Below are 25548 nucleotides of genomic sequence, written 5' to 3'. Positions count from 1 at the left end.
CATATAAATCATATTATTTTTAAATCATGGGTCAAATTATCACAGGGCCTTTATAATTATTACGAAAGGGTCTAGTTAAATTAATTGCAAAGTCGTGAAGGCACAAACCTTTTTGACTGAATTTCTACACTTTAATCGTATCCAATAATATTCAAGCTTGGTCGTTTATTATCAAAAGATTACCCCAAATTATGACTAAACAGGTGAATTGCCTTGTAGAATTTACACGTTTCGTGTAATATCGGCTGTGATAATATACGTAGCCTTGTAAAATATAACATGATAATGATAATTTAAATTATTCGTGGTCTTTATGCGAACCTTAACGTGGAATTTAACACAAATTTCGATTCAACTTTGCTACGAATCTGCTTACTTTATGAATACCAATAATTATTAAATTAAAAGGATTTTCTTATCGTTTCACTTGAGTATAATTAAAATAAAATTGTTAATATTTTTTATTATAAATATATGAACGCATATCAAAACCGACTATAAAAATACAATTTTATGGCTAAGATTATCTGTGACTGTTTCGCTTGATTTGTTAGAGCAAATTTAACCTTAGGTCTGTCCAATACAGTAGGACTGCGCGTCTCATATTTTTGTTCACGATTGCCTCACTTGGGTCGTTAATATTCTGGATATATTTTAGGGTTATTCTCTCGTCTTCCGTCATCTTCTGGCGTACCCGACTTTTTTCTACTATTCAAACTACTATCTAAACACTCATGACACCAATAAGAACAAACTTTGAAATTTTCAGTGAAATCGGTCCATTAGTTTAATAAACAAAGAATAATTCATTTACATTATACAGATTTTCACAACAGTCTCTGACGCCTATTCATTATAATCAGAGATGTACTTTATTTCAAATAAATCCATTTTAAATGCTTTTCTCAATGCATTTTCCATTTTAAATGCTTTTTTGTAACATTCTTCCTACTATCTCCACTCATATTTTTTTCATAAGCCCCAAATATCAGTCGGTCCTCAACCTCGCTATGAGAGATAATTTACATTTGTCAAGTTGCTCCCTGGTAGGAGCCCTGGCAATTGAGTGATACCATTAAAAAAAATACTGATTCAAATACTGAACATGGGGCCATGATGCTGTAATATTAAATGTTAGATAGCAGTTTCTATGTTTTTACGTTGGCAACATTTTTTGTAGTTCATAATCTGTAGTCGTGGCATTTTTTGATTTAACTTCATGTAATATGTTTGTTCTACATTGATGTCCATTATTAAATGACAAAACTGTTTAAAAATTCTATAATTATTTTAATTGTTTGAACTGAGAAACCATTTTGCATTTTCAATGCATTTTGAAAATAGGTATTTTGCATTTTGCATTTTAAATGCTTTTCTAAAAACCATTTTGCATTTTGCATTTTCAAATGGAAAAGTTTTGACCCATTTCCATTTTGCATTTCAAATGGTTTTGGGTACCCATTTTGCACATCTCTGATTATAATTGATTTTTGTAATTACGTATCTCCCTTTCAAAGCGTCTTTATATCTGAGCCTTAAGTCTAGGTACGATATTTTCGTGTTTAGTACATTTTGAACACGACGAATTTTAGATTTGCGATAGTCCTTATGTTTACACCATAAAGAAAAAATCGGAGTGTTCGTATTACGCAGTACCAAAAACTGAATAACTTTTAGATTTGTCAGCCTAGACTTAATTAGACTAGACACAGCATAACTATTGAAAAATCACCCCAACACAATTTTGGGTTGGTTCACGTGCACATTTATGAAAAGGCCCACGCATTGTGTCGCAATGCGAAATGGGCACTGTGCATTGCGTTTTGCCTTTTGTTGGTCTTGAGTTTACTTATTTTGCTTCTCAGCTATGCTGGGCAAGTTCATTTTTTCAATCACAAAAATAACCCAGTTCCAAATATTTTAGATTGTACCTATCGCGTACTTTATTTTAGAAAATGTAATCAGCTATCTGGATACAAAAAAATATAAGTACCTTACAGATATTTTCAAAAATCATTTTGTGTTTTATATTACTTTACCTGATTCAGACCTGGTTTAGCAAAAAAAAATTTGGTTTGGTGACGGCTTTGTATTCAAATTACAGCAACACATCGGTAACAAAATGAACGCTGTTCCTTGGTTTCGCTTACGAGATTGAACGCTTGTACAAGGAGTTTAAACAGAGTTGGGTTGTTAAGTTCATCTCCATATTTGTGACGTACGCTGTGTGGTGTCATTTTTAACATGAATTTAACTAGACAGGGCTAATCTAGTATAATACATCAATGTTTTTCGTCTTAAATTTTGCCGGATTTCGAGCCCTTGACCTCCGGGTTTGAATACCAAAAATAAGACACCATTCCCTGGCTGTCGTGCATATGTAACTACTAAAGAATTTAATTCGATAGTAATAGTTGGTATTTTTAACACCTATATTTTTATTATTTCTTTATGGAAATATTCTCGTTTGCTGTGAAATCTCTACTGTAATTATACATGCCTTGGGTTATAAAACCCAACAATCACAGGGAAAGTGTATTTATTTTGTTTTAATTTATAGTGTTATGAGCTATTATAAAACCAATTTATTTGTTTAGTTGATCAGAAATCGAGATCATAATTATTAATTACATGTATAGGTTTATTGGCGTATTCAAATCTGGCTTGTGAAAAAGCTCTAGGGAGTTATTAATTATTTAAATTTGTGCAATATATACGGCCTCCGTGGTCGAGGAGTAAAGCTCTCGACTAGCAAGCCGAAAGTCGCGGGTTCGAATCCTGGCGTGTAAGTAAAGTTTATTTATTGATTTGGGTTATTTTACAATTTATTTATACTATATTTGCGACACGCTCCAGGGTGGGAGATAATCTCAGTATTGTTCTAGTGTAAGACTACCATTCAAGAATTTAAACATTGCTTCAAACGTGTTTTGTGACCAATTCTGAATAGGTACTCTCCCACGTTCCTCTTATAGGATGCAAAAGTCGACGCTTACCTTGTCGTTTCGCATACTATAGGGGTGTCGTGTTGATTAAAATAAAGAAGATTGTATTTCACAGAATCTATCGTTTATTACACTTATTTGTAATATTACAAACACGACATTAATATCAGAAGAAATGTAGGCTAGCCACGTACGCGAGCCGCTACACCGAACCAGTCCCCAACAGCGAATGAAGATGGGCGATTGCTCCGCTCAGCAGGTAAGTAGCACGCTGGGGATACCATAAGGAAAAATAATATTATGGCTACTAAATGCGCGCGTAGTGGCTGCGTACACTCTTATCTTCTTAACCTCACTACTGCAAGCCTCACAACCCCAATTAAGGATACCGCAATCTCACAGGCTCAGAGACTTAATGACTCAATTTGAAGAGATAGGGAGGTTCACATTTTAGATAATTCCGACAAATTTATAACAATAATACATATATATTTTTAGAGCGATCCCTGTGGATGTAAGTTATTTATATTTAAAATTAATAAAAACAATACGTTACCATTCAAATATTATAGCAGCTATATGGAACAGGCAGCAGAATTTATTTTTCTAGACGATGAATTAGTAACTTTCTGAAGGATTCCTCTAGAAACATCTGAGATTTTATTAATACGTTGATCAGAAATAATTAAAACAAACATTGGAAAGGTCAAAGGCCTGCTAGGACTAATGTATATATTGCTGTAGGTCCGTCCGTTACGCCGGGTCATGTCGTTAAGATTTCCACTTTATTTTAAAGATTTGCTAGGGGATAATCAACAGTAAGTCTGTCCAATACACAAGGGCCGCGCGTCGAATTTTTTTATGCATGGCTTCTTCACATACGTCGTTAAGGTTAAACGCAACGCTCGTTGTATTCTACGTGTTCACAGATGGCGTTAATTAATTAATTTTGTTTAAATACGCTTTTGCAAGGTATTGCTTTACAGTATTAAGACAAATTATTTGTTTGCGCCCTCATATACGCAATATGAATATGAATAAATAGTTTTGTCCATATAAAAACTCAATTCTATCAAGAAAGGCATACAAATACAATATTGGATTGAATCATCGGTAAAATATTTTATTTGTGTGCCTTTCTCGAAAGAATTAAGTCTTTAAACGAACACAACTATTGATTCATATTCATATTGCGTATATACGGGCGCAAACAAATGATTTGTCTTAATATTGTAAAGCAATACCTTGCAAAAGCGTATTTAAACAAAGTTAATTAATTAACGCCGTCTGTGAACACTTAGAATACAACGAGCGTTGTGTTTAACCTTAACCTTTCCCTTACTGTGCTAAAAAAATCCACGCATTGCGGTGCTGTGTAGTCAATACACATCTCAAAACAAGCGATTTAATATCGGAAAAATATGTATATTCATATCTTATTGCTTATGTTTTATATCAAATGAGATAATAATTGTAATTTAATTGCTGAAAACATGAAAAAACCATCGGCAAATGCTAAAAAAACGTGCGAGAAGTCAACATCTAACGACTATGCGGTCGTAGGTATCGATGTTCTAAATAAAACTGCGGACGTGTAGATTTCTCATGTTCCCGCATAGCGAACTAAAGCGGGACATCAATAGCGTATCATTTCCTCGCACACTTCTTCGCGTAGCAATGTCACACGGTTGATAGTATTGGTGTAATTTACCGATTTTTAACAAAAATCTCTGATTTTTAATTGAATTTGAATTTGAAAACTATGTAAAATTTTGTTTTTTAATTCAGTGCATAAATGTATAACGGAGGAATACCTAATATCTGAACCCAGAATTTATTATATTTATAGAGTTATTACAGTTATTCGAAGCAATGTGTAGTAAATACACACCACAGATGAGGAAAAGTTAAGATTCTCCGTTCAGCATTTCATAGCTTCGGACAACTGATAATAATGCGTGTTCTGCACTAAAAAAACAACACTAACAAAATCTATCGAAACGAGATTGTAAACTCACCCCAGTACAACTGAATACATTTTACCCAGAAATTCACACGACAAATTCAGCCTAAAGCCACCATAATGCGGTATCATTAATTTCCCAGTGTGAAATTCTATAAACTATACATTATTAATATGTAGAATACAGGTACTAACAATATATTATGTTAATGTTATTCATTCAACCTAGAAAATAAATCATATCTCGCAGAGTACCCGTTTCAGTGAGATGTGGTCCGAACTCTATTAAATCTCAAAGGCACCGATGATGTCATTCTCAGTGTTATAAAATTATAACTTATCACCGGTGCTAACTCTATAAATCGGGAGCAAGGCAATGTTAACCCCGGGGTTATAACGTTATACGATCTAGCCTAGAAAATATTTAATGTCTTATTCAGACTAAGCTATAAAACTCATAAGCTATAAAAAATCTGACAAGTTGTAACATTCAATCGGGAAGTTTTATGCGTTATTCATCTTTTCGAGTTTTGTTTAGTGTTTTAAATGTAGTACGATATTTAATACTTGCATGCCAGTGGCCATCAGTATTTTTTGATATTATTAAAACAGAACATCTAAGTTTTCCAAATACAACTTTTGTTTTGGTTTAGGCTTTGACAAATACATAGATAGATACTTACATCATTTTCTTTTTTACATTGTCAATCTCGTTTTTGCGACGTGCTTGAAGTTCGACAAATGTAACACAATTTACGAATCTCAAATTTAATAAGATCTTCCAGAACAATAAATTAGGAAACTACCTACACGTTTTATAAGTACCTTTACAACTCGATAACTTATGTAAAACTTATTTATAATCTATGTAAAAGCCCCTATGGGCGTATAACAACAACAATAAACAATAAACATACGTTTTACTTTACATACATTATCTAAATCACAATCTTTATTAAAAAAATCATGGGATATTACAATTGTAGGGTTTTTGAAGCTGAAATTATTTATATAAATAATATTGAACAAAAGAAATACGTATTTCAAATAAAGAATTATTATTAAAAAAATTCATGTTAATCAAATTTAATAATTTTATTATTTAGTTCTGCAAGTATTTTAGATTTTTATTATTGTGACAGCTGTTTCGGCATTAATGCCATTTTTAAAAGTGTGGCTAAGCCACGTTGAGATGACTTATAATATGATTTTTTTATTAAATTTACGAATTAAACACAACACAATTCAGAATAAAAATTTTCTTTTATACTAATTTTTAAGGTTATACCGATAAATGTAATATATCATTGAAGAAGAAGATAATACTAATAAATCTAAGCGGAACATGAAACAGAACAAGACACAGAAAAATAAAAATGTCTCTATCAAATTGTGTACTTAACCCTTTCATACCCGAATTAAAACTATTACTAAAATTACACTATAAGTGTTAGAAAATATTTTACCGTTAATAATTATTGAGATATTTGAAATTTTTTGGCGTTCTTTTTTCAAAAGTTTAGAAGTTATTGCTTATATGAAAAATAGCACTATGTACAAATAACATAACATTTTACTCATCTAAAAAAACATAAAAATACTCTTAAATCTTACATTTCATAAATATCGGATCGGCATTGAATACAAAAATCTTAAATCTATGTATTTTAAATACACACGCGGTCCGAAAGGGTTAAGTGCAAAAGTTTTTTTTTTCTTTAAATGTTTAACTAACAAGAAAATTTAGAATTATAAATGCCAACACAAACATAATCTCTCAACGAGAATAAAAAATTAAATAAGACTTCTACTTATAAACTCATCACTGGACCACTGAGCCACGTCGGCTTATTTCCAACCTGTCAAATAATTCAATATGTAGGTACTAGTACTTCAATCAACAATTACTGCTTATTATATTTTTTTCACAAGCAAGTTAGTTGTTTCCAGAGCGTCTGACCGGACATCAGAAGGCGCGGGTTCAATTCCCGTCGGCGGCATTTATTTTTACTCGGAAGATATTTTCAATTTGTATTGATATTACAGACGAATAATTATTGCTTATAATAATTTATGATGTTTTATGTTTATATTAGAACAATATGTATATTATTGCAATAAGTTTTTTCGATGTTATTTTTTAGTTTGAATGATCAATTTTTTGGTCCCAATACCATGTTTGACTATGTGGAAATTCGCAAAGAATGCCAGGCTGATGTAAGCGTAATGAGTAAGATTAAGAAAGGGACGATTATATGGTTTGGCCATGTAGAGCGAATGAACGAAGAATGGAATGTAAGGAGAATATATGACGAAAATTCGAATGATAAAATAAGTTGGGGATGTCCGAGGAAGATCAGATATGGTCTTGACATGTCAAGAGTCGGAATAACAGAAGAATATGTATGGGACGATGTATGAACTTGAATGAGGCAAAGAGTGTGTGACAAGGACGGTTGACGGTTAGTTAGTTAGAGTATCTAGGTAAATGCAGTGTCTGGCAACACTGAACAGGCGGTTCGGAACTGCTCGGGAAGGCCGACCACTTCCGAACCGGTCGCGTAAACTACGGGCGCTAGACGGAAAACCACCTCGATAGCGAGCACACGTTATCAAACCACGATTGTACAGCTCGGTTGTAAATAGCATTTATCGTAATAAATCTGTAAAAGAACCATCAGAGTTTCAATCATCTAACGAGCCTAGAGCTTCAATATAAAGTGTAGTAAACACCAGAAACACTACAGTAAATAAAAGGTCCACCCCCGTAAAACCTCGAGTGCTGGGTTGAGGTCTCAATACTCGGAGATGCGACCTTGTATCTCGAAGGCACCGTTCGTCACATTGTTCCTCTGTGTCATTCAGCATGAGCAGCATGAGCAATATGAGCATGGTTGCTTTCACCTTGGTTTGGGTTGGCTATTGCAGGTTATGCCTCGCCACTCTTTACGCTTGACTATTGCTTTTAGTACAAGTATCCAAAGTTTACAGTCTAATTCATTTCATGAATACATCAATACGCATTATGACGAAAATTCATCTTTTGAGAGTTTTTGCTGTCCAACTGACATCAGACTTTTTTTAACTAACCAATATAATACGCAAATGAAACTTATCACAACGTCACGACACCAACACTCCACCATAATTAAATTTTATTCAATTACCCAAGAAAACCTAATATTCAAATTTAGCTTCAGGCTAATATCGATCAATCAAACTGTTGGACCCCTGAAGAAGCTTTTAAATTGAAATCAGAAAAGTATCATAGTAATTAGATCTCCAGATAAGATGTTAAATATAAGATGCTAATCTCCAGTCTGCACATGACAGGTAAAGAGTCAGGGCCGCCCTAGCGAAGAGGCAGACATAACGGAGAACCAGGGCGGAATATTCAAGGGGGCACTAGGATTTGAAAACTTTTTTTACAAAAAATGTGCTGACATGCTTAAAATATTTTTGTAATGATAACAATCATCAATTTAACTAACTTTTTTAATATTTAAAACATAATACACAAACCGATCTTTTGGCAGGTGGTCAAACAAAGATGTAACACCGCTAGCAAACACATTTTAAGCAAAGTTTCGATTGTCAATGGTGGTCTTTCACCGATTGATACAGAGAGTATCTGCAACTTTGGGACATGATACCAATACTCCATACATTAATACCTATGGGTACATTAAAATTACATAAAAATTCACTGAAAGAAACATTAAATTGAAATGCGTTCTTAGGTTGAGATTAGAATCAACAACCCCGGATTGATAGATTGAGGACAACAACCCGGGATTGAGGGCTGATAAACAAATTGACTTAGTGGAGCAATTGGAGAGTGTGTTCTACGTTCTTTGTGGGGATGACGTCATCACCCCCGAAAGATTTATGCAAATATTTATGGCCAGAGGGGTAATGTATACAATATCTTTTGTCAACGCTGTTACTAAATCAAGCTCAAATTGGATATATTTAACATATCTTTTGCTCACTCCCAAATTTGTAATTTTCTAAAAATTGAGAATCATGGAATTATGCGCTGTCTTTACACGCCTTTCAAATACATGGACCTAGGTCCATGTTAAACTAGGAAGTACCTAAATATTGAGGTATTTGGAATTATTGTATTGAATATGGCTATAAATTTTTAAAGGAAATGAATATTGCAAACCTTCCCAAACTTCTGGAGCCAGTAAGACTAGCTTTCACACAGGGCCGGCCCTCAATCAATCGGCGCTTGGCACTATTAAAAACCTCAAGGGCGCTGTGTTTTAGGTTGTAAATATCAGCACCCTGGGCTCCTTGACGCTTTGGAAAGTCTTTCTGTACAGGGCGGGACCTGCTTGCTCAATTAGGGTACATTGAGAAGTTGAATGGAATGGGGAAGGATAGAAGATGGGGATGTTGGAGATTGATTATACTCTCCGCAACGGCGTACGATATCCTAGGTCCTGACCTGTAAAACGGGGCAAGTTTTTCTCCTCATTTCAATGTAGAAGTTCATAATGCGAGTAATGAACCTTATTCGCGTAAGATGGCGTTTGATTTACAAGCAACTAATTCGTTCTTACATCGGTCCTGTGACAGCTGAGCGATTTATGCCTTGTTTGAGCGATCGACAGTCAGTTCAGTCACCCGATGTTATTAAGTTAAGCGATGTATCTCTTTTAAGCAGGCCGAGCAGAATTAAGGAGCTGAATTTTGGTAACAACCAATAATTATTAACGGTGATCGATTTATGAATAATGTTACATTAATTATATTTATGTGTTATATGATTTGTCCACTTTTAAGAAGCCAAGAGAAGAAAAAGATTTCTTACGATGGTTTGAAATGGATATATCGTGGGGTTACTGCCAAAAGTTAGTTACAAAAATGTTTGTTAGCGATGATTTTAATGTATATGTAATATAATCTATGTCTAGAATAAGTTTTGGTCTCCTCTTACGTCGTTAAGTAGGTTTTTAGTTTCTGTTTTTTTTAATAAACTTTATATTTTCATTTTTTTTAAATAATTAATGAACAAGTAAAATATTGTAAAAGCACTTACAAAAAATAGGATTGTTCATTAAAAAAAAAAACAATGTAGTGATATTCTTTTAAATTAACATTAAGGCGATGCACTACGTTGTGTAATATTTTAAATTGAGCCGCTATCAATAACAACCCTTACGTAGATGGCGATAAGGTTTAAATTCCCGCTTAACACCATCCGCCTGTTTTGATTTATGCACGAAAAAAACATGGCCAAAAAGTGCCTTTTATTTTATTTTGTGGATTTTCTTGCATAATTTTTTTTTCGATCATTTTATAAATAACTTAATTTCCCACATATTATACAATAAAATCACAACCGAAAATGGGTTCGTTAGTAGGAGATTTTGAACTTTAAAGCAGTTTTCATAGGCCTTTACATTATTTTTTTCTGGGTCTATAAAAAGATTTATTTAAAAAATATTCTTTTATTTTAAAGGTCAAGATGTATTCTACTCGCTGTATTTAATTAAAGCATTTGAAAAATTTCTAAGCGACCAAATTTTCAAAACAAAAACACATGATTTTGCATTACTACGTATGGCATCGCCTTAACATGATTTCCTAAAACCCTGACTTCGTAATGAAGATTAAACTTTAAAAATTAGTTTATTTAAAAAAAAAATTTGTAAGTTACAAACTTTTGAAAGTAACCCCCACGATATGTAAATACGAATGTTATAGTGAGTGCGATAATATTAATAAAGTTTGTAAGTTAAAATATTTAATAAAATATGACTCGTTTAAAATACAGCAAAAAATTGTACAAAATCTGATAAATTAAAAAAAAATTAAAGTCAAAAGTCTTTAGTAGCATTTAAATAAACAATATGAATTTTCTAAAACCTATAACATTTTAAATAACCGAACTAGGTTTGTTTCTTTATAAGACTTGCAGATTTTTTCTATCGATGAAATTTCATATGATTACTTTTTCAAGTCAGCATCTGAAAAGATATAATTTTCAAAATAAAAAACATTTCGAAAGATATTCAAAATGCGGAGTTCTTAAAAAATGTTTATCGTGATCTAATAATCGTGGAGAATATTGATTGACGCCAGTGCACAGAAATGACTATGACATACTCAACTATGTTGAGTATGTCATAGTCATTTCTCACATACTCAACTATGTTGAGTATGGCATAGTCACACTGGCATCTAACGGTGAAAAGTAAAAGGAACTCCCTTAAAAAATCCAAATGTTCAAAATTAATATGATATGTTTTTACTTTCGAAATTAATGTGATAATTTTTATTTTTTAAATTTTTGTATAATTTTTTATTTTTGAAATTAATGTGATATTTTTTACTTTCATTGCAGGATTTTTTAGACAAGCTGTTTCAACTTTTCGACCAAAACGAGCAGGAATTCTTGTCACAGGAAGACTGGATTGAATTTCTGAAAGAGAGATTGACGTAAGTTTTTTTTTTCAATTTTATGTAATATATTTTTATATTTATTTTTTCCAATGATTGATACTCATTCAATGTAAAAAGCACCCGCACGGTTTATTGAGAAATTTGAAAAAAAAAACAATTTAAGTTTATGCATTTGTGTACAGGTATCTGTGCACGGTGTCTCAGGGTTATTTATTATATTGTTATTTTATTATATTTATTATATTTGGAGTAAAAGATGTATATTTTAACCCTTAAACTAGACCTACTAAAGATGTATACGTTTTTTTAAAATAACGTAGAATAAAACATCTTCTCCGAAATGTTCAGATACTCGTAGTTATTATGACATAATCATGACGTTTTTTATGCTGAAGAGGTGATGGTTAATTTAGAGTTCACGTGAGCACTTGGGCCATAGGCCCATCGTGTTATCTCCCATTTTAATTAATTCCATTAACAGTAACCCCCTCCCTTTTATAAAGTTTCCCAGGTTTGTCATTAGAAATGTGGCCATGTCTTCTGGTTCTAAAACGTGTCTTCCCAGGTATCTGAGCCTTTTTCCCAACAGAGCGGCACATTGGCACTATTGGTGATTTGGAGTCTCTTTATCCTCTTCACACTATCTTCATCTATTGGTGTTTTCCACTCCCAAAAACTGCTAGTGCATCAGCGTTAGTAATCTTACTAGTTTTCTTATTGAGTTTCTGTACATATTGATTAGTTTCCTGGTTCGTCTAGGGCAAGGCTGCCCAACCTTTTTAACAATTGGGCAAAATTGACCATTTAAAAGTCACTGGCGGGCCACTGACTACTGACGGTTCCTATTTTTGTTACCTAAGCTTTTTAATGTCTTGTTTTATGCAACAAACAAATAAACATATTGAAATTTTATTTTCGTTTATTGAAATAATAAAATAAATATCATCTACTGCCAAATAACGAAACAACATTTTATGTAACAAAAATCTAAATCCAAGTAATTGGTACAATCGATTTGATTTCTGACATTGTTATTGAGCTTCTCTTTCAAATCTTTCAGTATGGGAAAAAAGGTCAATATTTTCGTTGGCTAAACATAGTCGGAATCGAACAATCTTTACCTTGTAATTTGAGATTTAAAATATTAAGATAATTGTTGATGTCAACAAGAAATGCAAGATCACTCAACGTGTACTTATTCTTGAGTAAATCGCTTTCCAAAATTTTTTTCTAAAAATTCCAACACCTGCTCCCTCAAGATGAAGAAATGTTTTAACATGTTGCCCCTTGAAAGCCATCGCACAGTGCAATACAGTTGTAACTCTCCAAATTCGCTGATTTCTTCTTCAAATAAAACTCTGAATTGACGTCTGTGAAGAGCTTTTGAACGTATGCAGTTTATGCAGCGTACTACCGGATCCATTATATCATTCACCTTTAAGTCCTTTGCACACAACGCCTCCTGGTGGATGATGCAATGATATGAAAATATTTTTCTAAATAATGATATAAGTAATTTTCAAATTGGCGGGTATTTTGAAAATGGTTCACGCGGGCCGCTTATAATTCGTTGACGGGCCACAATGTGGCCCGCGGGCCTGGGGTTGGGCAGCCTTGGTCTAGGGTCTTGTCCGTTTGTGAGTACTTTGAATTGCCTCATTCCGGGTACCCTTTCCCTTTCCTTCGAGTGCCGGGATTTGACACATCTTTCAATATATATTTTGGTGTAACAAGCTGCCACTCCTTGCTAGTGCTTTCGCCCCTTTCCTTGCTAGTCTATCAGTCTGCTCGTTGCTCTAATTCCCTTTAAGTCCTGCATCCCATCACCAGCCTGGAGTCACATCGGTTACATTTTAAAATGATTATTATTTTTCTTGTTTTCTCAACTTTCAGATTTTTTTTGGATTGTATTTTATTATTTTTTTTTAAATTTGTTCATGCGTTTTCGGAACAAGATAAACATTTATAGGGGTATTTCATATATAAACTTTTGACTCGTCAAGTTATTTTAGTCATGGGATTAACATGGTTATGAAAGAGACATTTTCTTGACATATTCCGTTACGCCTTAGCAGTTGTAACAGAGAAAATATTCACTACTCGACGAGTAGCACTAATCCACAGTTTATTCAGAGATTGTGAAATGCTCCCTAAATCTTTTTCGCCCTGGAATCCAGGAAAAACTAACTGAGGGACTTGGGACATTAATTTGTTATCGTTATGACTTTTTTCAGGGCTGACAAACAAATTGACTTGGTGGAGCAATTGGAGAGTGTGTCCTACGTCCTTTGTGGGGATGACGTCATCACCCCCGAAAGATTTATGCAAATATTTATGGCCAAAGGGGTAATGTATACATTATATTTTGTCAACGCTGTTACTAAATCAAGCTCAAATTGGATACATTTAACATAATATCTTTTGTTCACTCTCAAATTTGTAATTTTCTGAAAATTGAGAATCATGGAATTATGCGCTGTCTTTGCATGCCTTTAAACTATATATGTTAAACTAGGAAGTATTATACCATATCAATTTTATTTTTGGGGAATTATGCCATGTTGCGCTACCTTGGACAGCATTACACTGTTGTTCATTACATAAATATATAACAATAATACTCGTGAAAATCTCAAATCATTACAAAAATAATATTATTTTAACTAATTATTTGGTATGTATTTGTTAGTCGTAATTTACAAGAATTTGTTTATTTCTAGATAGTCGATAAGTTGTTTCGCCTTATAGACCAAGATAACGATGGCATTGCGACTCCTGAAGAAATCCTGGAATTCGTTAGTACCATTACTAATACAAGGTAAAACATATACAGCCTCCTATATCGTTGAAAATCCTTCTAAATGTTACCCGAGTATATACGTATATCCTTCATTATTTCAAAAAAATAATACTCTTTTCCTACTCTACAGATACCCACCATTCCTCAAATCCAATCCTATTCCTTCAGAAGTTCCGAAGTAAGTAAAAAAGCGTGTCTAATTAAGTAAAGTTGAAACAATTAGGTTGGGATGTTCCGCAGATATTCAAATGTAGCATGGTCAAACAGCGTCATTTTTTATATTTGATAAGTCTCCGTTAAACACCGATTCTAGGTTTTTTTTTATAGTGAATACCTCACAAGAGTCCCAACTGCTCCCGTCTGGAGCCAGTGAGACTATGGCATCCCCAATTGGGGGATGTTGTGAGGCTGAAGGTAAGTGGGGAAGGGAAAGAGGAAGATGGGGAAGTACCTGGCTATTCAGATCTAGTCACTAAACACGGCTAAAGCCATTTGGAGCAACGTTTCAATTCTGAATGGTGGTCTTACACCAGGGCGATACTGGGAGTATCTTCCACTCTGGAACGTGCCGCAGATATACTTTATATTATTTTAATTAATTAATTGTGAAATAACACAAATTAATCAAATAAAATTTATTTGCGAACGCCGGGTTCGAACACGCGACCTTCGGAATGGCAGTCCAATGCGTTACCACTGGACTATGCCGGCCGTCAGGTTTGTTTCAGCCTTCTACTAAATTGTAATTGTAAGCTGACAAACATAACAACATGACCGTTGTGCTTTTCTGCTGATAACAATATGTTGAAAGCTGACATGAACCTATATTCGACGTTTAACGTGACATTTCAAATGTCAACAAAACAAAATGGCGCTGATTAGCCATATACGACAATATTACATTTGAATTTCTGTGAAAACCCACAATTTTATGATTCAATCTAAGGGTTCGTACCCACGTTTCCTTTCGACAAAAACTTACACACAACATCCCCGGGATTATATTATTGACCCTGGGGGAAATGTCTGGACCTGAGTAAACCCACAATGCCTACACTCATGACCCTATACCTCCAAGGAAATGTGTTTTGATCTGTTTTTTCAAATATTTGTCTGATGTCATAAAATCACCGAGGACCAAGAATCTTCCAAAATTAATTTTAAAAGATCCCAATTTACAACTGAACTGAAGTTTTTCAAAAAAATGATTACATTCCAGACCAAGAATTGGATTCGACAAGAGCAGTCTAGAATGGTTGGAGACATTGTTCAGACAGACAGTTGGGGATGAGAAAGAAATCAGGAGAGAAGAGTTCCAGAAGATTGTCATATCAAAGAATGTGAGTAGGTACCAAATTATTATCAATAATTACACAATATCCTCTTTCCATTTATTGATTATCAAAACTGTTTTGATACACGATTTGAAAATTAAACATATCTATAACAGTTAGTAAAGGTTGTTTCACATGTATTAAAATGTAACATTTTGAGCAAAGTCCAATCAGCGCCTTTTTATTTATTTACATTTTAAAGGTCCCCGTTTCATACCGATTCTAGGTTCATTTCAACTTTTATCGAATTATGCTATCTGATGTGTGTTTCAACAATTTGTTGAAAAGCTGAAACGCTACTAGAATCGGCTTTTAACGGGGACCTTTCAAATGTTAATATAACAAAATGGCACTGATTGACCATTTGCTGACAATGGTTCATTTGAATTTTCGTGTAGCACCCCAATCTTAGATTTTTAAATGCTTGTCAATGTTTTCACTTTTTTTTCAAAAAGCTGGCTAAACAGCTGAGCAAACATGTCCAATTACTAAACTTTACAATTTATTTATATATTTCTAAAGTAAAGTAAGTAGTTGTAAAATGAAAACAACATTCCAAATCTACAAATTTTTCCCATTACTGCATTGTGGACAAAGATCTGTTTGTATCATCGTTGATCTCAAATTATTGACTCTCGTTTATCGTATTTAAATGTTGTTATATCAAATTTACAGTTTATTAATAATTATTACGTTTGTTCCAGCCATTTTTCACAGAACGCGTTTTCCAAATATTCGACAAAGACAATTCCGGCTCCATCTCTCTGCAGGAGTTCTTGGATGCCATGCACCAATTTGCGGGACAGTCTCCTGATGATAAAATTAGATTTCTCTTCAAAGTTTACGATATTGATGGTAAATACAAAATTTATTTTATGAGTAATTTGTAAATAAAAAATTAAAGTAAAATAATGTGCAAATTCTTCTTCTAGTGCTATCTTAAGTTAAAGAAGTTTTTTTTATTGATTTATTAATCTTTGGAAAATTAAAAATTTCATTTGGTTGTTTTTTTTACTTCTTACATTATACCAAAAATACAACAATGCGCAACCTAAATAAAACCTTCACAGATCGTGAAAATCAACTTTGAAATTTTAATAATTCATCAAATTTCAACGTTCATTTTCGGGTTATGTGAAAGTTCTATTCAAGTTCTGTTATTATATCATTAAAGGCTAGTTGCTTGACAAAACTAAAATAATAACAGAACTTGAAAAAATCTTTCACAGAACTTGAAAACGAACTTTGATATTTTAAGAATTGTTCAAATTTTTCGAATCCACACCCGTTCTTAGTATTCATGTAAGCTAAAATAAAATAACAAAGGATATGGAAATGAAGTGGGAAAAAAACATTCATAAGATTTTAAGTGTCTTTGAAATAGTTGAATTTATGCTACTAATGAATGTATTATTTCAGGTGATGGTCTTATTCAACAGCGTGAACTTCGACATGTTCTTCGTGCGTGTATGGAAGAAAATGGTATGAAGTTCAATGAGCAGCAGCTGCTAGACCTGTCCGACGCCTTACTTGAAGATGCCGACCCCAAAAGAAGGGGAACCATCACATTTGAGGCTCTGAAGAACCAACTGCAAAAACATGGGGGACTGCTAGAAAATTTGACGATAAGGTACATATTTTGAAAATAAGATTTTTGTAAAATTTAGTCAATTGTAACATTGGTATAATTGTGACTAGACGACCTACATGGTCGATGAGTAATACTCTCAACTAGCGATTCGAAGATCGCGAATTTAAATCCCAGCGTGCGCAAGTAAATTTTATTTGATGAATTAATATAAAGTATATGTACTTGCGGCGCGTTCCAAAGTGAAAGATATTCTCAGTATCGCCCTGGTGTAAGACCGCCATTCAGAATTGAAACGTGGCTTAAAATGGATTTAGCCATGTTTGGTGACCAGATCTGAATATCCAGTTACTCCCAATACCCCAATGAGGACTCCATTGTCTCATTGGTTCCAGGCACTTGGAAGTAGTTGGAAATCTTTTGCGGTATTCACATAAAAAATTGTACCGTTTAGTCAATGGTAATATTGGGTCAATTGTAACATTGAGTCAATTCATACATTGAGTAAATTTTAACATTTGTTATATTGTTATATTGTTATATTGAATCAATTGTAACTTTTGGTCAATTGTAAGTTTGAGTCATGTAACATTTGATCAATTGTAATTTGGTGTCAATCGTAACATTGATTTTTTTTCGATTGAGAGGCGGGTATGGGAACCGCCACCCGTGAACAATTCATTTGATAACCAATACTTCTACCATAGGTCACCCCAAATTGTCTGCTACGTTTTGTATCTTAGCAGAGGTGCCTGGTTGCATGGGGTGATGTATGTACCAGTCTTGGCGGTGGATGCCCACATACTATTTATTATTCCTTTCATTAAAAAGACCATTCACACAACATCCCCGGATATGATAGACTTCCTGATGGAAATTACTTCCTTCGTGGAGTTAATGTATCATTGAATCAATTGTAATATTGCCTTTGATTCCAGCATAGACCGATGGCTTGTCCCTCCAAAGCCTAAACCGCCACCGGCCTCTAAGCTCGGCCAACTACTGGCCCTCCGACCCTACCAACTGTCGATTCCCTACATAAAGAACAACTATGTGTTCCTGATGTTCTTTGGAGCCTTCATTATAGTCAACCTGGGCCTCTTCGTATCCAGAGCAATTCAGTACAGGAAGTCGAACGGATATGTTATCGTGGCCAGAGCTTGTGGTGAGTTTAATGAAAATTTTGGTAAATACTTTTTATATGTATAAAATTCGACTGTGACTACAACTGTCCATCTAAAACTCCGGTTCAATGAATTCTAGAATTGTTGCTTTGAATTCATTTTCAAAATCGGCAATGTTTGTTTGGAGAATTCAGAAAAGCGACAGAAAATAAATTTAATTGCCGTTTTCAAAATTGGAACTGATTTGTCGAGAATTCAGACTATCCGTGATTATCGCGGGTCTGCCCTAGTAATAGAATACAGAAGAAAACTAGTAGAGCCTTCCATACAAAAAACACGCCCACCCACAAGTAACTATTCTTTATTCTATGGTGATAGTTAATCCTAATTTTATCATCATCTAGCCTCTGTTATCTTTGGGGATGCTGTGTAGTGAGTCTTTCATTTAATAAACCTAATTTTATTTATGCTGACTACCTGGTTTCGACAGTAATTCGATTATCGTTTTAACATTTTTTTATCAACTGCACACAAGAGGGGCGTAGAAAAATAATTTTCCGTGGAGCCTACATCGTCTTTGCGGATGCTGTGTGGAGGTTTTTATGGGGAAGCGAAAGACAGAACCTTTAGTCTTGCAGAGACCCATGTTGTTCTGTTCTCTCTGTACTAAAAACACTGTGCAAATTTTTCTGCGCCAGATATGTCCTATAAAAAGCTTTATTTGTAGTTTTAATTACGGCCCAATTTTTTTATTTACAATAAAATATCTAATGCTCCGGACAAGTTCTGACGTCATCGGAACTCATGCCATCAACACAAAAAACGTGTAAAAATGTTGTAGTAAAATCATAAATAAGACAATAATTTCTACTTACTCTGCTGATCCGTTTTAACTCCAATATCCTTATTCCAGGACAATGCCTGAACTTCGACTGCATGTGGGTGCTGGTCTTGATGCTACGGCGCTGCATCACCTTTCTAAGGACGCGCGGACTCGGACTAGTGCTGCCACTGGACCAGCACATCTATCTCCACAAAGTCACCGGGATGCTCATCTTTTTCTTCAGCATGCTGCATACCTTGATGCATCTGCTCAATTTCAGTAAGTTCATAAATGGATTATTTTATGTTTTATCCAATCTCTACTGACTTCTTTTTTGGTCGTCTTCTTTGAATCATGACCCCTATTTCAAAATCCCTGGCAAATAAGACTCCATCATTCTTCGCGATCCTGCGTTTCGTGGAGAACGGACCCTGATGTGAAGTTTCGGACGCCTGTGATATTTGATCTCTCTAAGCATTGATTATCTTCCAGCAATGTCTACAATCATGATAATCAACTACTTTCAGCAGTAGTGTGGCTAGACCACTACGCAGCACTACTTTGGGGGCAGCGAGCCCCAGGAACCATTCATTGAATAACCACCTCCTCTGCCATAGTCACTCCAAGCAACTCGCTATGTTTAGTGCTTTTCAGTGGTTCCCGGGTTCATGAGGTGAGGTTTGACTTGTCTTGTTCTTCACCTCCTCATCCAAGTGCTTCTTCCAACTTATTAGATTCTTGTTATAATTTTATCAATACACGTTATTTTTAAATACTAAAATTGTTTCAATATTAATGCCTCTTTTCGTTTCCCCCAGGTGTAATAGTTGTCAACGATCCTGTCATCAACAAGTCCAATTTTACCCTGAGCCAATGGCTCCTGACGGCAGAGCCAGGGCTTTTTGGTTTGGTAGGGGGCTGCGCAAACCCCACCGGCATTGCGCTCATCGTCATCCTGGTCATCATGTTCGTGTGCTCACAAGCCTTCGTGAGAAGGGGAGGGAGTTTTGAGGTGATGATTTTGATTTGCTTGATTTCGATATTGTGTTTTAGTAAACAGCGGAATCTTCAGAAAACACCCGTATTTCTTTCTAATTCCAAAATCCCGTAACAAAATCTGTATGCAAGTATTATTTACAACTGACAGTCTCCGTGGTCGAGGGTAAGGCTCGACATTAAAAAAGCTTAATTTGTTTTATTTCACAATTTAATGTATAGTACGTTTGCGGCACGTCAGAGTTTAAGATACTCTCAGTATCGCACTGGGATAAGACCACTATTCAGAGTTGAAACGTTGTTCTAAATGGCTTTATCCGTGTTTTGTGACCAAAGCTGAATAGCCAGGTAATTCCCCATCCTCCTGTTTCCATCTACTTTTCCACCCCCCAACCTTTAGCATCACTACGTACCCCAATTGGAGATGCCATAGTCTTACTTGCTTCAGACAGTTGGGAGCAATTGAGACTCTTGTGCGGTATTCATGTAAAAAAGTGTATTAAAAAAATAATTTCAGAAAACCATTAATGGTTCAATGGTTTCTATTTAAATTAAGTTACTTCCTGTCTTTTTTACGGTTTAAATTTTAACTTTACACTGTCGGTTATCGAATCTTCTATTCTTTTTTAGTCGTAACTCAAATAATATTGTAATCACTTACCCACTTTTCAGGTTTTCTACTGGACTCATCTCCTCTATATCCCATTCTGGGTGATATTAACCTTCCACGGCCCCAACTTCTGGAAATGGTTCGTGGTCCCTGGTCTGGTCTACTTCGTGGAGAGAATCTCGAGATGGGCCTGGATGACCGGGGACACCGGCAGAACCTACATCAGCTCGGGAATTTTGCTGCCTTCGAAAGTCACTCATCTTGTCATCAAAAGGCCGCATAATTTTGTCTACCACCCTGGAGATTATATATTCGTTAATATTCCAGCCATTGCCAAGTATGAATGGCATCCTTTCACGATCAGCAGCGCGCCGGAACAAGAAGGTGAATGATTTATACGTACTAGTAAATATTTGTAAATACAGCCTTTCTGATTCAAAACCTTGTCTGGTCTAATAGCTAATGTATACCTAATGGGTGGTGCTATAAACCTCTTGTGCGATGCCATATCACAGTAAAAATAAAGGTTCTACCATAATTTGTTCATTTCTCTTAGACTATTTGTCTTTCACAAACATGAAAAAGAATTTGTTCCCTTGCACTAAAAAACACTTTTTTCTTCCCCTAAAAGCGTACTAGATTCCGATCCTTGTGGTAACCCAGTATTATCTAGTTTTTGAAATTCCACACAAGTGACCAATTGGTATTTCTGATATCAAAAAATTTCTCCCTGTATATTAATTAGGTAACTTTATTATTTCGATGTGACGTGCTAACAACAAAAAAAGGCTCTACGAAATATTACTAATTTATATCCCTGTTTTCAGAATACATGTGGCTCCACATTAGGGGAGTTGGCGAATGGACCAACCGTCTATACGATTGGTTCGAGTTGGAAAGAGAGAGACTCCATGCTGGTGAGGTACCCGCAGTGCTGCCAAAAAGATTCAGCAAGTAAGATTAAAAATGAACATAATAAATAAATAATCCACAATCGACCGAAAATATTTATTATAATATCTTGCAACACCGCTCCTAATATGTTACTTAAAAATAAATTGTTTAGAACTGACAGATATATTATATTACAGTATATTAATACTCAAATCCTTTTTACTGTCACTGGAAATACGTTTGAATGTGAATATATATAATTCATTTGAATATATAATATATACTCCAAAAATTATGGATACCATTCACCAATTTCCAAAATGTCCAGACTTGTCAACTCAAGTCAGGAACTTGATTTTTTCAATGATAAGTAATATTTTGTAATTATATGGCTAAAGTCGTGAACTCCGTCAAAACCTTGATCCTTGACTTGACATTATCTATATTGTTTTTGTACCCTATTTTTGTCATAGCATCTTTGTAACATTTATGTTGTATTAACTTCGTGTAATATGTAATGTGTTATTTGAGCTTGGTCCGTTAGTAAATAAATAAATGTAAGCATCCCATTCTCAGCAGTATGGGGACTTAGCCATTTTTCATTCCCAGTGTCGTATTATGATTATTCATGGTTAACGCCTTGTACATAGATATTGCAAGCTATGTTAACTTCAACGTTATGCAGATTGCCTAACTAAAATATTTCAGGCGTTTCATGTTATAGCAACTCCTTCTATATATTATGTAATATAAATGCCTTGATACTAAAAACCAAGATGGCCACCGATTGTGAAAGATTATTCAATTGGCTAAAATATTAACGTTTCATCCACTGACGTCAAAAAAGAAAGACACGCCATAACGGAAAATCTGAAAATCGTTTCGACGAGCTGAAGGCAAACCACGTGACAATCAGAAGGGTTTGAGCATTACTTAAAGAAACCATGACATCGGTTGTGAGTTGTAAAATAGCCGCCGTCAAACACTCATCGAATAAACAGACCCTGCACAAAAAAGTATAGTTCGCTAAAATAAGTTGACGGTTTGCAGCGCAGTCCACGGTGGAACTTTTCTACCCACGATCTGAACGTTCGTTTCTAATCGAACCGTCGAACTTATAAATTTGTTTGCAAAGCTTTGAATTATTTACTGCGGTGAGTAAATTCTGAAACAATTTCAAAAAGAGTCCAAGCTAAATGCTTAAACTAAGACAAAATATTCGAATTTTGTAAACAAACTGTACCGAACCTTTTTCACCCGATCTGGGATTTTTAGTTAGGGCTAAGGGCGGATAAATAACGTGAGGAATTCGCACATCATTGTTAAAAAAACGGTCATGTTCGTAAACAGATTTCATTTTCAAGGACTTAATAGTACAATACGAGTTTCCTGTATTGGAATCATTAATTGACAAATCACCGAAAGAGTGACGTCAACGTCACTTCTCTTCTCCAAGCAATTTGATTTGTTCACCTTGCCCTTATGGGCAGATCAACGATTTTCTTAGTATGTGATTTTATCCATATTTTAAAAGTAAATAAAAAGATTTTTTAAACTAAACGACGCAGTTCAATACACAATCGTACAAAGGTCTACCCTCTGAAGGCAGTACATTGGCATCGTGTTGGTTGAATTCCAACACGATGCCAATGTACTGCCTTCAGAGGGTAGAATTCAGTGTGTATTATAGGCTAGTTGCGTATTTTAGGACAGCTTAGTCATTAGTCATATTATTGTGTCCTATTTACTAATTTACGTACCTACATTTCTTTTCAGACAATTAGAGAGCATCATGTCAGGTAAAAATGGATCAGCGCCTAATATAAATGGAAATGGATATAACGGAGCAATTAAGAAAAAGAAATCTATTGAATTCTCGCCAATGACAGGGTATACAAACAATTCCTTTACGATCGAGGAAGAAAAGGAGGCCCCACCAAAGAAGCCAACTGACTTCTTTACCAAGAGCAACAGCGGATCAAATAGTAAGTTAATGCGTGTTAAAGTATTCTGCACTGTCTTTAACAAAATTCGATTTGTAAGAAGGAGTGTTATTATGAGACTTCAACACAAGCGTTTGAAAGGTTTAGAGGTCAAAACCATAATCTTGAGTGTAAGAAACAGAAGGAATATAGCCAGGGAATGACAAGAGTAGAGGAGTTTCCCGGAAATGGTTGGCTCTCTGGTCGAATTTTGATTTTGAGACGGTCTGATAAATTCCATCAGCACTCATTTCGAAGGTTGATTGTGCAGCATAAATGCTTTGCATTACTCCTTCGAATGTAGCCTAGCCCCTATAAAGTTCACCTGGATTGTCGTTGGGTGATTGGTCTCTTGGTTCCAAAACATGACTCCTATTTAGGTATCTGATTGTTCTTCCCATTTCAACGGGACATGAATCAACATTAAGCTTTCAACTCTCGATGACTGCATGCTTATTTTGAGGTCCAGATCCCTTTAATAGTTGCTCCCTCGGTGATTTTCTCTCCATATTGCGTTAATCAACCTATTCCCATTTGATACCAAATGATAGTGTTTTGTGCTTACATTGTGGGTATTGAAATCTGTTTCTTTTCAGTCGTTCCGAAGGATAAGCGAGTTACTATGAAATTAATGCATGGAAAGTCCCCCTTGGAGAAATCAAGATCCATGCCTGATATTCAAGTCAAACTAAAGAAACGAGAACGAATTTTGGCGTAAGTGACAAAAAGCTTCATCAAATTAAAATAATTATTTCTTTTCTGTATTAGCATGTGTATCGAAATCGTTTCTATTGTAACCAAATCTCTTGAACATCTCTTGAAATTTGGGCAAAGGTTCAGTCGCTTAACTATCGACAAATCTCTTATCTTAGTTTTTACCCGTTAAATATGGATGTATATCATAACTACGTTTCGCGAGCTGAAAGAATTTTAAAAGCCATGTGACTTTTGTGACATGATCTAGAATTATTGCACTTTCGGATTTCAGCAAAAGGTTTTTCTGGCTTTATTAGCTGTCAAAGTTTCAACAAGCATAAAACTATGGAGAAATAATTTTTCCGCAAAATCAATCAAATGAACTCGATTTTCTGAAATAGAAAAAACTGTGCAATTTTTGTGACTTCAAAGCTCACCGTCAAAGAGTTTTTGATGCTTTAAAAAACATGGTTCTGTCCATAACTAAGATTTAAAACGAATAAAAAAATATATGTTTCTAACCATTCCAGTCTCAGAGAATTCACCCGAGCAGAGTCCGAGAAGAGTTTTGACGAGTGTTCCGTACAGCGGGCGCACATGCAAGCCCTGGGTCTGGCCTACCTCAGTCCCCAAAACAAGGCTCTAGCACAGAGCTTCAGGTATATGAGGACCAAACCAACAATCATCGCGTTCAAGACGCCCAGTTTGGAGAACTGCGAACAGAGGGACTCAAATGCATCCATGCTGACTCTAGGTTGGTAATTATCAATAGTAATGGTTGTTGAAAGAAGAGACGGAGTAGAAAAAACAATACACAGTGACTCTGATATCTGCGTAACTAATACGAGTTCCTCTGGGCTTAGTTTAATGGGTGGAGATTCCCCGATGGTAGTCATCTGACATAAAGGGTCACTAGATTCTTTATCTAGTCACTCTTCTTTAGAAGAATAGTAGAAGTCCAGAATTTAACGGTAGTAATTTTAACAGAAAAAAGACAGCATTCTTTTGAGAGGGTAAGACAAATTTAAGTTTGGTATCATAAACTAAAGATGAATAATAAGAAAAAATCAGGAAAAAATATATCACAATACCAGCAGGAAAGCATAAAATAAGGAAGAACTTTGTTGCTGTTAAGTAAAATAATTATGAGTTATAAAATTTCAGAAAACAATTAAAATTGTAAGGAGTTATCATAGTTGTGTCAAATAAAAAAGGCACGAAGGCTAATGATATGATATTATATACTAACTGTTTATGTCAAACAACCTCATACAATTATCATTTTGGACTTGACCCTTAGAATATATATTTTAATTAAGTAAAGTTAACTACTAATTGTTTTATAATTTAAAGGTTTGCTCATTAACTTATTGAAT

General features: G+C 34.7%; 1 protein-coding gene across 1 annotated transcript in view; it reads left to right on the top strand.

Moving 5' to 3' along the window:
* Positions 1-25548, top strand: part of Nox (NADPH oxidase) — a 200882-nt gene that overhangs the window by 169816 nt on the left and 5518 nt on the right. Inside the window, exons 3-16 of the mRNA XM_089646440.1 lie at positions 11267-11361; positions 13560-13671; positions 14046-14143; positions 15345-15465; positions 16164-16314; positions 16879-17089; positions 17986-18212; positions 19085-19273; positions 19813-20006; positions 20663-20984; positions 21428-21554; positions 23271-23479; positions 24073-24190; positions 24703-24926. Coding sequence (XP_089502566.1) covers positions 11267-11361; positions 13560-13671; positions 14046-14143; positions 15345-15465; positions 16164-16314; positions 16879-17089; positions 17986-18212; positions 19085-19273; positions 19813-20006; positions 20663-20984; positions 21428-21554; positions 23271-23479; positions 24073-24190; positions 24703-24926 — 2398 coding nt within the window. The remainder of the gene's footprint in view (positions 1-11266; positions 11362-13559; positions 13672-14045; positions 14144-15344; positions 15466-16163; positions 16315-16878; positions 17090-17985; positions 18213-19084; positions 19274-19812; positions 20007-20662; positions 20985-21427; positions 21555-23270; positions 23480-24072; positions 24191-24702; positions 24927-25548) is intronic.

This window comes from Hesperophylax consimilis, chromosome 24, assembly GCF_061612785.1.
Source record: "Hesperophylax consimilis isolate HC1 chromosome 24, BYU_Hcon_1.0, whole genome shotgun sequence".
Lineage (NCBI taxonomy): Eukaryota > Metazoa > Arthropoda > Insecta > Trichoptera > Limnephilidae > Hesperophylax > Hesperophylax consimilis.
The sequence above is the reverse complement of the archived record's forward strand: the minus strand, read 5'-3'. Positions and strand labels throughout refer to the sequence as shown.